General features: G+C 55.4%; 1 protein-coding gene across 7 annotated transcripts in view; it reads right to left on the reverse strand.

The window, feature by feature from the left end:
* GRIK5 (glutamate ionotropic receptor kainate type subunit 5) overlaps positions 1–12043 on the reverse strand; it is a 51423-nt gene extending 39380 nt beyond the window's left edge. For 2 of the 7 annotated variants that reach the window (XM_074369533.1, XM_074369532.1), the window contains exons 1-5: positions 7875–12042; positions 4321–4449; positions 3855–4019; positions 1409–1506; positions 1148–1313 (exon numbers count right to left, since the gene is read on the reverse strand). In XM_074369533.1, the coding sequence (XP_074225634.1) occupies positions 1148–1313; positions 1409–1506; positions 3855–4019; positions 4321–4399 (508 nt within the window). In that variant the 5' untranslated portion in view covers positions 4400–4449; positions 7875–12042. Of the gene's footprint in view, positions 1–1147; positions 1314–1408; positions 1507–3854; positions 4020–4320; positions 4450–7874 lie in introns of all 7 variants that reach the window. The other 5 variants (XR_012509000.1, XR_012509001.1, XM_074369528.1 and 2 more) reach the window with 5 other exon arrangements.
* Between the last annotated feature and the right edge of the window lie 236 nt (positions 12044–12279).

The following is a 12279-nucleotide window of genomic DNA, read 5'->3' on the forward strand; positions in this document are numbered from 1 at the left end:
AGCAGCCGGAACTGCTCTAAAGTAGATGTGCTCCTCCTCTGCTCCAAACCCTCTAACAGCTTCTCGTTCATTCAGAATGAAGCCCAAAGTCCTCACAGCCTCCAAGGCCCCACTCCACCTGCCTGCTCGCCTCATTATCTCCCTGATCCCATCTCCTCCTCTCTCACTTGCTCAGCTCTGGCCATACTGGCCTCCTTGCTCACACACTTGTACACTCATACACACACACACACACACACACACACACACACACACACACACACACACGACAGCCGTGCTCTGGTCCCATGGCCTTTGCACTGGCTGTTCCCACTGCCTGGAACGCCCTTCTCCATTTCCCACATGGCTCCCTTCCTCACCACCTTCAGATCTTTCCTCAAGTGTCTTCTCTTCAATGAGGTCCACACCCACTGTTCCATTTCAAATCGTACCTCCTTACTCCAGCATCCCAGGTCCCATCATCCTGGTCTATCAGTCTGTAGGACTTATTACTTCTGACTCTACAACATCTCACCTATGTTCACTGTCTAGCTCCTCCCATATGAATGCAGGTTTGACAAGGGCAGCCTGGCTCACACACTGCCACATCCCGAATACCAAGAACAAGGTTTGGCCCAGGGCAGGTGTTCACTAAATACCTTTTGAAAGAGGAATTCCTCCTGGCAGTTACTGAGCAAGGCCTTCTCTCCTTCTCCAGCCGCATACCCACAAACCCACCAGCTTAAAGGTCCCTTTCTCCAGGACATGGGCTCTGAACCACCCACTCAGGTAGGATCACCCCCATGCAACTCCTGAGAGCACGGATCACACTGTATCACAACTGCTCAACCATCATGTCCTCCACTGTCCCAGAGCTCCGTGAAGTCAGGGACCACACCTAGCGTTGTTCACTGCTAAACCACTGGGACCTAGCAGGTACTTAGTCACTATCTGCTGACTAAATGGTCTCTTTGGCAGGGAGAGGGGGTCTGTGGAAGCAGAGGTCTGGGTTCCTGAGGGGGAAGGGATGGTGGGGACTAGGAGAGCCTGTGTCTGGGTCCCCCAGGCGTTACAACTAGGGGGCACCAACTAATGACTGTGGGAGACTAGATCCCTTGGGAAGGGGAGTTTGCGGGAATAGAAAACAAAATATCCACTTCTTCCTCACACTCGGCCTTGGCGCAGATGAGGCTGGCCGAGGGGTAGTTGAAGGACTTGAGGATTCGGGAGACTGCCAGGCTGACGTCCTCATTACTGGGGTACAGGCTGACAGACGCGAAGCGAAGATATTGAAGGCGGGGTGTCTCCTCAGGACCCACCTTGATGTGAGGGATCTGAACAGAGAAGGATCTTTGCTTCCATCTTGCTCCTTCTCCCCGGTCCTTACCTCCAGGACCCACCCCCACCCCACCCCATGCTCCCGCCTCACCTCCTTCTCCCCACAGATATGGCTCACGGTGGAGGCAGATGCAGGGCTGGAGGATGGTCCCAGGACAGACACGACCCCCTTGGGCAGGATCTGACACACTGTCAAGGGTGAGAAGAGACGCAGATTCAGGGACCCTCTTCCTCCTCTCTGGCCCCACCCTTCAGGGAACTGCCCTGGCCCAGGAGAGAACCCGACCCTCCGCACTGAGCTGCCTGATCCTCCTCCACCATGCAGGAGCCCCGAGGCCCGATCCCTGATGATCCCTGACCCGGCCCACCATAGGGGACAAAAGAAGGGGGCACAAGACAGGGGGAGATGGGAAGAAATGGCAACAGAAAGCCAGGTGAGACCAAGAGAGAAACAAAGGAAGAGACAAAGAGTAAAACACCAGGGCGTCCTTCTGGCTGCAGACCCAGTGCTTGGTTTCTCAGCCTTCATCTTTCTCAACCTTTTTAACCACAGCACAACCTAGGGTGCATCTAACACCCCATCTACCCTGAACTCACAGTTGAGGTCCCCTCCAAACTATACACCCCAAACACCCTTCTTCTGTTGCATTTACTTGCTCCTCTTTCTTCCACCTTCTTTCTCCTTAATTAAAATGTGTGTTGAGTCTCAAGACAGGGAGGTGGAAGCTTTTGTGGGCAGGTTGCCCATTCCTATGACAGAACCCTAACTTTTCCTCAGGGAACCACATGACATGGTTCCCAGGATTGATTGACACCTGACCCAGGATCACAGAACCACATTGTCCTGGTCACAGTAATCACTTCAGAGATGGGGACAGGCTCAAACTAGGCCATTGAGAGCCTTCCCCAGGTCTTCTGCTAAAATTATTACTGAGTTTGCTAAACTGGTGAGATGTAAGTTTTGAGCATTTGAGGCCATCTTGCCACCTGCTGGGGAGTGCACTCCTAAAAATGAAGCCAACTTGGAGGAAATCAGGACTCAGAGATAAAGACAGAGTAGATTCCTGGAACATCACTTGAATGCCTTTATCAAGCTATGCCTGAAACAATCCTACAATAGCATTTGACTACCTAGATTCAACCATGCCTGAAATTAATCCTTAGGCCTTTTAGTGACATGAACCGATAACTTTTCTTTTTCCCTTAGGGCAATCTGAGTTGGGTTTCTGCCATCCAACTAAAAGCACTGGAACTAAACATCTCATCTTCCTCCAAACTTGCTCCTTCCATGCCTTCCATGTTGGTGAGGGCCCCACCGATTCACACACCAAATATCTGGAAATGGTCTTTGCCTTCGATCTTTCTTCTAATAGCCAATTAGTAACCAAGCCTTATCTCTTTTTTGTCAAATCTTCTCCTATTCGTCCTCTTCTCTTTGACCTCTCCTCTCCTGCCCTACTTTAGATTTCTCAACTTAGGCATGCACCAGCCATCTCTCCAGCCATCCAAATCTAGCCTCTAGATTCCATTGTCACCAGCTCCTGCCCCAAACCCATCAATGACTCCCCACTGCCTGCAGGTGAAGGTAGCATCTTTCAGCCTGACCTGAAGGCCTCCTCGATCCCCTGACAATCTGCCCAGCCTCATCTCCCACCACCCAGTCATACTCTCGTCTATAAGACTCTCACGATCCCCCATAACATGTCCTGAGTCCACGTGGTCAGGATGGGTACAACCCCACACCCTATTCCTTGGCTCCAAATACTCAGCTCTCCCCTCCACCCCAGCTCCAGACTACAGGCACATGCCTGGAACACCATCTGTCTCCTCACCCTCCATCCCAGTCTCTCAATTTGTGTTCTGTGCTACACCAATCAAAAAAGTCCAGGAAATATTGTACCCTATCTTCCCTCTCAGTGATCTGAAACACATATGAACATGAAAAAGGCTCCGATAAGGTCTGCAGGAAAGAAATCTGTCTAAAACATGTTTGAAGGCAGCATCTCCCCATGGTCTAAGACCCCAGCACGTCTGTTAATAGGGACCCCTATTAACATTTGCTCAGTCCGTGAGTATTCAACAAATACTCATGCACCCTGACTATCCAGCTGGTCTTGTTCCACAGGGCATACCTTGAGCAACACCTCTCTTTCCATATCCTACTCATCTTTCAGAGCTCAGCTTCAGTGTAGCCTCCTCTAGAACAACTTCACTGTCCCTGCCCCTGAGCGCCCTGGCTCACTGCCTAGGCCTCTCATTACTCAGCTCTGGGGGCTAAGAGTCCCCAGCCAGCTATGAAGCTTATCTTTCAGATGAGGCCATCAGCTCCTTCAGGCCAGCACCAGGGCTGGTGCCCTCCCCACCGCCCCATGCCCATCAGCACCATCTCTAGGAAGGAGAAGGCAGTGCAGACATGAAGGAAGGGGCAGATGGAGCTAGAAGAGAGCAAGGCAAACTGAGGTGGCCAGGGCTGAGGGATGGGTTAAGGGCCACCACCCTGCCCGACCTCACCCCACGCCCCCTGTGGCCCTGCTCACTGGTGTCCGTGGTCTCGTACTGGCTGTCCCGCTGCAGTTCAAAGATGTCTACTTCCACGCGAGCCTTGGCTGGGACCTCGATGATCCCATTGATCTGCTCCCGGGCCAGGGCTAGGGCCAGCCGTTCACCACGGCCACACACTGTCTGGTCATCCAGGATGGCAGCTGAGGGGATACAGGGGTTGGGGACCATACTCCTGGGTCCTGAGGGAGAAAGGGCTGGGCTCCGGGACTCCCTGGCTCTGAGGTAGGGCTGGAGATGGGGACCAGGGGTCTAGACTCCTGGATCTGAGGTTGGAGAGGGCTGGGATCTGGACTCCTGAGTCCAGGGGGAGGAAGAAGCTGGGGGCTGCTGGGCTGAAGCCCAGATCTCTGGGTCTTGAAGAACTGGCATGCCCAAAGAAGAGCCGTGGGGCCCAATAGGAGAGTCTGTGAGGAGGCAAGGGCAGGGGCTGTAGGGCCTCACCCATGCGCAGTGATGAGAGCACCTGGCAGCTGGGGCTAGCGAAGGCAACAATCAGCAGCAGCAGCAGCTCAGCCGGCATCTTCCTCCCCTCCTCATGGGGACGCAGCTGCCGCGGCCCCCACTCGCCACCTGCAAGGAGACCCCAATCCATGGGGAGACTGCTGATATGGGGGCCTCTAAGGCCCTTTTGTGCACTGCTGGATAGTGACCACAGAGCCTGGAACATTGTTGGTGAACTCTGAAGAGCCCTGCCCTCATTAGAAGCTGACAATACTGAGGGCATTGCTGGGGGGAAGCCCGGACTCAGAGAAGCCCTAGCAGGGAGAAGCTCACAGCACTCAGGCGCTGAGTGGGAGAAGCACTGCTAGAGGATGTTCACAGCTACCAAAACAGGAGGGAGGCATGATAAGGATTTCAGGTAAGAGTGAATTCCCTGGACCATCTCCACCCTAATAGGAAACCAGGAAGTGCCACCCCCAACCCAGTCCCGCCCCTGTCTCTGGGCAGGCAGCTGTTACTAGGCAACAGAAACCGGCTGGAGAGGATGCAGTGGTTGCTAGGCAACCCCATCCCAGGCCTCACTTGCCACTTTCCTGACGTCCCTGGTTCCCACAATCCCACAGGGAAAAAAGCCTAGACATCTGGGGTCTGGAGGGGAGAGTATCCAGGAGTTAGGAAACTTGGGAAGAGAAAGACACATGGAGACACACAGGTGGAGACAGATGGACAGAGACCCAAAGTGCCTAAGAGGCTAAAAAACAAAGAAGAGCAAAGAGAGAGAAGAGGGAAAAAAGAGAGACAGAACGAGGAAGAGAGCCTGGGGGTGGGAGGGATATCAAGAGACTCAGAAAAGGAGAAAGGGAAAATTGGCCAAAAAATAAGGGGTTAGAAAAATGATAAGAAAACAGAGAAGGAGAGTGATAGGGAGATAAGGATAGAGTAGGAGAAAAAGGGAAGAGATAAAAAGATAGGCAATGGAGAGAGAAAGGGCAGAGCAGGGAGAGGAAGAGCAGGCAGGCAGAAGACGAGGAAATCAAGCCACAAGAGGGACACAGAACAGAACAGGAAGAAAGGATGAAGAGAAGACACAAACCCACTTGAGATGCCACCAGAGAGAGCGGGAAGGGAAGAGTGAGCAAAGCCCGGAGTGCACTGTCTGCTGAAGCAGGTGCCAAATTGCAAACTGCAGCCCCCGACCCTGCTGTAGGGAGCTGAAGGTTGGGGGAGACAGTGAGTCTCTGCTCTCCACAGCTGCTCCCTACCTCCCAGCTTTCTGCAGGGTCACCACTGGGCAGGGATGAGATTGTTCAGATGCACAGCTCCCCCAGGCCAAGAGCCATGCCCAAAGGAAGGGACACTTGGGTTTCCATGGGAGAGGGTTACTGAAAGGCCTGGAGTGCTATGAGGTGAGCTTGGGGGTCTTTCCACACCCGACTCATCCCCACAGAAGGAGGGCTTAAGCTGGTGAGATGGCAGAATGAAACCTGCTAGTGGAGGCAGAGGTATAATGCAACACTTCAGAATGTCCCTTGTGGCCTGGACGGCAGGAGACCCCATCAGTCCCTGCTCTACCTCTGACTCCCACATGACCTTGAGCAAGTCCCTTTCTCTTGGGATCTCTGGGAAAGACAGGCTGGGGGTGGGAGGGCATGCTGGACAGCCTGTAGGCTGTGGACTGTAATTTGGATCTGAGGTGAAGGCTTTTCAAGGGTGGAGGAGCAAGGAAAACAGAGAGCCCAAAAGGAGACCTCCCAGAGGGATGAGGAGGGCAGGGCTAGGAAAGAGGCAGGGGTGACGGGGTCATCCTGAGACACCAGGGGCTTCTAGGGGCAAATCAGGGAGCAGAGACTAGAGGACAGAAAGACTGAGGAAGAGACAGGGGCTGGCAGGGCAGCACCCCACAGGTGGCAGACACAGGTGGGAGCCGTTAGAGAGAGTACAGGGACAGGGCTGGGGGCAGCAGATGGACACAGAGGCACAGGAAGGCCCAGAAAGACAGACAGATAGACCAAGAGGAAGTGACTGAGGCTATAAGAGAAAGGGACACACAGACATCACCTAGAAGGGAGACACAAAGGGGACAGAGACAAGATGGGGAGCATGAGACAGGAGGGGCAGAGAATCAGGCCTGAGCCCCACAGGCCCAGAGACTTAGGCAAAGCCAGATATAGGTGGAAACACAGCAACCAAGCGAGCGCAAGGGGCACTGCCAGGGGAATAAGAGAGACAAGTAGGCAAGGGAGAGGGAAGGCAAAGGCCAGAGGGCAAATGGGGTGAGCGAAAGGGCAAAAAAGTTAACAGGCACAAGAACTGTGGGGAGGAGAGAAATAGCAAAACTCTGAAAAGAAGAGGGCTAGTCAGAAAGAGAGAGGCAGAGAAAAAGTATGAGAGAGCCACACAGCAGACTACAGGAGAAGGGGCAAGTGGGACAGACATGAGATGGAGAGGGACTCACAGGCAAGGGGAGAGGAGGGGCAAGAGTGAGGGAGGGAAACTGAGGCAGTAGGAAGGGTGAGTGACCCAGAGGGCACGGGCAGGGATAGGACAAGCACCTGCATCAGGGCCACAAGTCCACAAGAGGTACATCCACACAGAATGCCTTGGAAGAGGGGTTAATTCTAGAGCCTGCAAGCCCCAAAGCGAGGGAAGGAATGGGAACCAAACGGCCAAGTAGGGGAACACAGAGGTGGGAAGAGAGAAGGGGAGGGGCAAGACCACCAAGGAAAAGACAAAGTGGACCATGGAGGGGGGCAGCGGCTAAGGAGTGAGGAATGGAGGAGACAGAACTCAGAGTGGATCTAGAGGAGAAAAGCAGGAAAGTAAGAGGATGAAGATGGCCTCCAATCCCAGAGTTCAAGAGGGAGACAGATAGGTGAGCAGAGGCACAGGCAAAGCAGTGGACAGAGGGCTAGACCTGGCGGGGGATCCTCCCAAAGAGAGAGGGAGGAGAGACAGGGGAGTTTTGAGAGAGAGAGAGGAGGAGGAGAGGGAGAGAGATCAACGGAGACACACCAAGAAAGGGTTGGGTTAACAGCAAAGAGAAAGAAGTTGGACAGAATCAGAGAGAAGCCTAAGAGACACGTGAAATGGAGATTCAAAAATGGAAAGACATTTCCAGGAGATCAAGACCAGATGGGATGGGGATGGGCCCATGGCAGGCAAAGAGGATGAGGCTCCGAGGAAAGAAGAGACTGAAACAGAGTGAGAGATCAGAGCCGGTCACCTCGGGACTGAGGCTGGAGCAAGCAGGGGCGGAGACCTGTCAGGAGTCCTGGAGAAGGAGTGAGACGGCAAGTAAGAGCCAGTCAGACCCTCAAGACCCAGGAGCAAGGCTGAAGAGCAAGGCTGAGCTGTGTACCCAGAAGGGGTGAGAAAGGCCGAGGTGAACTGAGGCTGGGAGGTGGAGGGTGCAGGGCAGGCCCCTGGTGGGGGAGGGTATTTGCCGGTCTGGTCCGGGGAGCAGGGGAATGTGGGGGCCCTGCAGGCAGCAGTGAGCCTAGCCTTCCAGGACCCAGTCCCGGCCCCAGCCCAACCCCAGCCCTGCAGACACTCACGGATCCTGGTGGGACGGAGGGCTGGGCTCCCTCGAGGCCCGAGGAACGACAACGAGGAGATGCTCTGGCACTGGGTGGTGTGGCTGGGGCGGGGGGAGAGGGCAGTCCACAGGGCCCCCTCCCCCGCCTCCGGTAATGGCCCCCAACTAATCCAAAACAGGGGCTCCCCGGGAACAGTGAGGAAGGACAGGTGGAAGAGGAGAGGGTGGGCCGGGGAGGGGAAAAAGGGGAAAGGAGAAAATGGAGGAGGGAAGGGGAGAGAAGAGAGGGGGAAGGAGCAAATGGAGGAGAAGGAGGGAGGAAAGGAGGGAGGAAGGTGAAAACGCAAGGGAGGGGGCACAGGCAGAGCCGGGGGAGGGGGAAGCCGGCCCAGGCAAGGGCCCCCACCCCCTCCCCTAGCCGGGCCGGCCTGGGGGGGCCTCTGGGGGCGAGGACTGGGTGGAGACAAGGAAGCCGGCCATCAGGAGAAGTGGGGGAGGGGAGGGCTTGGTGGGGGGGAGGGGGCCACCCCTTCCCCCCTCCCCCCTGGAGCCCCGGCCCTGCCCTGGAGGAGGCTAGGGCCTGGAGTCCTCAAGCCCTCAGCCCCCACGGGAAAGCATGCTGGGGGCGGGGAGAGGCTGAGGAGTGGAGGGGCTGGGGACGATAGGGTGCTGGGAGACCCGGAGAGCCAACGAAGGGGCAGGAGAGGTGGAGAGATGGGGAGGAGGGACAGGAGGAGAGAGGGAAGGATGAAGAGGAGCAGGTGGAAGAGGAAGGCGAAGGAGGGTGGGGTGTCCCGGAGGCGCCCAGTGCAGGGCCTCGGCGGGAGGGCCTGGCCACGGACTCCTGGTCCCCTGTGAGGAGCAGCCACCGGCTCCGGGTTCCCAGCTGGGCCTGCCTCCCTGCTGCTGGCCGCCACTGCTACCGCCGCCACCGCCACCGCCACCGCCACTTCTCCCCTCCGAGGCCGCCGCCTGCCTGTCCGCCCGCCCGCCTGCCGCCCGCGCTGGGTCCTGGAGCGCAGGGGGGCGGGGGGAGAGAGATGAGGGAGGGAGGGAGGGAGACAGGGAGGAGGGCGGGCAGGAGGAAGGGAGGGAGGCAGGGAGAGAGAGACCGAAGGGAGGGGAGTTGGGGGAGGGGGAGCCTGTATTGGTCCAGGCTAGGGCCCCCCCCCCCCCGCAAGGAGAATGCTGATGAGGGGAAGGCGCTGCATAGGATGGAGGGCCCACCCCTGGGCCGCCCCCTCCACCACACCATGCCACCGCCCTGCCCAGGCAGCCCTTGGGCACAGGAGCCCACGGAGACAACAGGCAGGGAGACTTGGGGAGAAGGCCATGGAGGTGGGGGGAAAGGGCCCTAGAGATGAAGAAAAATGCAGAGAAGCAGCAAGACAGCCATCAAGAGCCACAGAGGTGGACCAAGGTCCACAAACTCCACAAGGACAAGGACAGGGAAAAGCCCAGACAAAAAAAAAAAGAGGGCCATCAAGACAAGGGAGTAGACCACAGAGACAAGCTGAGGACCTAGGAGACAAGAACAGCTTGTGAACCTAGACAGCACCCCCTCCCCCCACACACAATGAAGATAGGAAGAGGGGGCAGCTTGTGAACTCAGCTCCCCAGGAAGATGGAGAGAGGCCCAGGGGAAGAGAAATGGGGAGTGGTCCGTGGTGAGAGAAGACCACGGACAGGAGGAGAGGCCCACAGAAACTGGACCAAGGATGCACATCACAGAGACAGGAAGGAGGGCCAAGGAAAGTGAGAGAAGGTCACAGAAATGGAGGGAGACGCCCAAACACCAGGAAAACCACAAAGGCAGAATGTGGACACAAAAGGCCTACTGAGGCAGGAGCAGCTGGCCCATGGAGAAAAGGGAGAACCCCCCCCCGAAACAGAAATAGCTCCTGTGGAGGTGAAGGGATGGGTGGTGAGTATTAGAATTCTCCATAATGCAGAGAGAAATCATGGGGACCCACGGAGATAGTGGGTGGGGAGAAGAGTCACCCAAGCATAGAGACAGTGGGAAAGGGCAGGGAGCTGGAGGGCAGAGCCAGAAGAAGAGGGGAGACTCCCTCCCTCTTGGAGCTGAGCAGGGCAGGAGGGGCATGGAAGAAACAAGCAGAGACACAGATCTTGGAGTGGGGGTGGGTGGTGCAGTTAAGTGGGGGGGGGTGAAATTTGGGGGGAAAGAACATGACAGTTGGCACTGAAGGCTGAGTCTGTGACTCACCACCACCCCCAATGTTCGTGATGGGGAGACACTGACACTCACGTGCAGCCCCCAGCACACGTGACCACAAGCCTCGCGCGTGCACACACACACATGGCATGTGGCAACCCTCACACCAGCCTGGTATCGGAGGCCCTCTGCAGCTGGCATGTGGGGGATCCCCAAAATACATCTGACCCTGAAGGATGACCAACTTTGCCTGCACCTCCTCACCTACTGGGGGCCCCCAATGCCCATTCTCAGCTCCAGATAGACCTGGCCTCTAGGCCTTTGCTTATGCAGGGACCCCAGCATAGAACGCCTAGCCTCTCAAAATTGAATCTGTCCCGGAAGTCCTAGCCCTGTGTCACCATCTCCAGAAAAACGGAAGCAGGCCTCAGCTTAGTCCTGTATCATCTCAAGTGAAGGGACCTAGTCCATCCAGGAAAACTGGGAAGTCCAAGCAGAAGGTCACAGCAGAAAGAGACCTGACAAGTCAACCTGGACACTTCCATTTTCAAGTGGGGAAAGGAAGCCTCAGAGTCTAGCCTCCAGGTTCTCTGGCTCCTGCCCCAGGTGGCCTCACCCTGAGGGCAAACTCAGATTACCAGCTTTAGAGCTCACTGATTATCACCAACTTCTTTCCTCCACTTCTTGTATTCATCCACTCTGGACATCCCATCTGCCAGGCAGTAGAGCCTGGGAGACAAAAGTATAGACCTTGGAGTCATGGGTTGGAATCCGGGCGCTGTCTCTTCCTAACAATGGACAAGAAACTTAATTTCTGTGACCCTCAGTTTCTTTGCAAAGTGAGAGCAATTGTTCCTCCCTCATAGGGTTACTGGGAGGATTAAACTGAATAATTCATGTAAAGCACTGAGTATAACACTTAGCAAGTCATAACACACTTAGGACACATTAGCTATTATTACTCGGCTCCCAGAGATTCTAATAAAAACAACTCTTACATAGCTTTTTCTCTGTACCTCACAACCATACAGGGGCTGTTATTCTGCAGATGAAGAAACTAAGGCACAGTCTTGTTGACTTGTCCAAGACAACAGCTAGGAAGTGGAAGGGCCAGGATTCCAATCCAGGCAGCCCGATGTGATTACATGGGACTGGTGTTAAAGGAGTTTAATCTAGCCGAAAGTTAGGACATCCAGTTAGAATCCAACTGAAGGACACAGCAAAGACAATGGCTGAAGAGTCAGACCTAGGTGGAAGGTAAATGACTAATTCCTCTAGACTCAGTTTATTCATTTAAGAAAAGGGGTGGGGGTAAAGTTAAAACAAGCGAATCTCTTGCAGCTCTCCTGTCCCTGGGAAGTAGCTCTGGAAATAACAGTGCTGGGACAACTTGCTCCCAAGGCCCTGAAGGCCAGAAGGGGAGATGAGGGTGAACACATAGGGACTCCACCTTTCCTGAGCTGCGGGGGCAGCAGCCTGGAAAGAAGGCACCCTGGAAGGAAGAATATAGTCCAACCGTTACACGGTCACTTCCTTCAGGTTCTCATCCTGTTTGTCTTTCAAGGCATCCACTCCCTTACACTCCCTGTTTCTTCAAATGAAACTGTCAGTCCCGCTTTTACTTTTTCTCCCTCAATTTCCCATTTCCTCTCTTATCCTTCAGGTTTTCCTTATTCCCTCAGACTCCCTCTCCCCTGCTCTTCCTCCGACATTTCTTCTCCCCCCTCCCTCAAGAATTCCTCGGTTTTTCTTCCTTTCCTTCTTGCTGCCTTTATTCCTTTCTTTCTAACGAAGAAAGTCTGAGCCTTGATTTACCCTTTTTCTCTTTCCATGCAATTGGTGCTACACTTTCCCCTCTCCCCTTTGCGCTGACTGCTGATTCACTCTCTCCTTTTGCTCCTCTGGGGTTCCTGCGGCTCAATTCCCCCGCCCCTGACCTCCGAGTGTCGCGAGCCTCAATTTCCCCCATTTTCGCCCCCGACTCCGACGCGCATCCCGCCCGGCGCCCCCAAGATGGCGCCCGAAGCATCGCTCCGCCGTCTGACGTCATCGCGCTGCCCTCCCCTCTTGAGCCGTCAAGCGAAATCGATGAGGAGGTGGAGGAGGAGCATCCTTCAGGGGGCGTAATGGGGCGGGCACCATCAACCCGGGGACCGGCCGGCGCGGGAACGTCGTTAGAGGATTGGTTGGGCTCCGCAGAGGATCTCAGCGCCCCATACTATTGGCCCAGGGCTCTGAGACGTGAGCG

Source organism: Camelus bactrianus, chromosome 9, assembly GCF_048773025.1.
Source record: "Camelus bactrianus isolate YW-2024 breed Bactrian camel chromosome 9, ASM4877302v1, whole genome shotgun sequence".
NCBI classification, from domain to species: Eukaryota; Metazoa; Chordata; class Mammalia; order Artiodactyla; family Camelidae; genus Camelus; species Camelus bactrianus.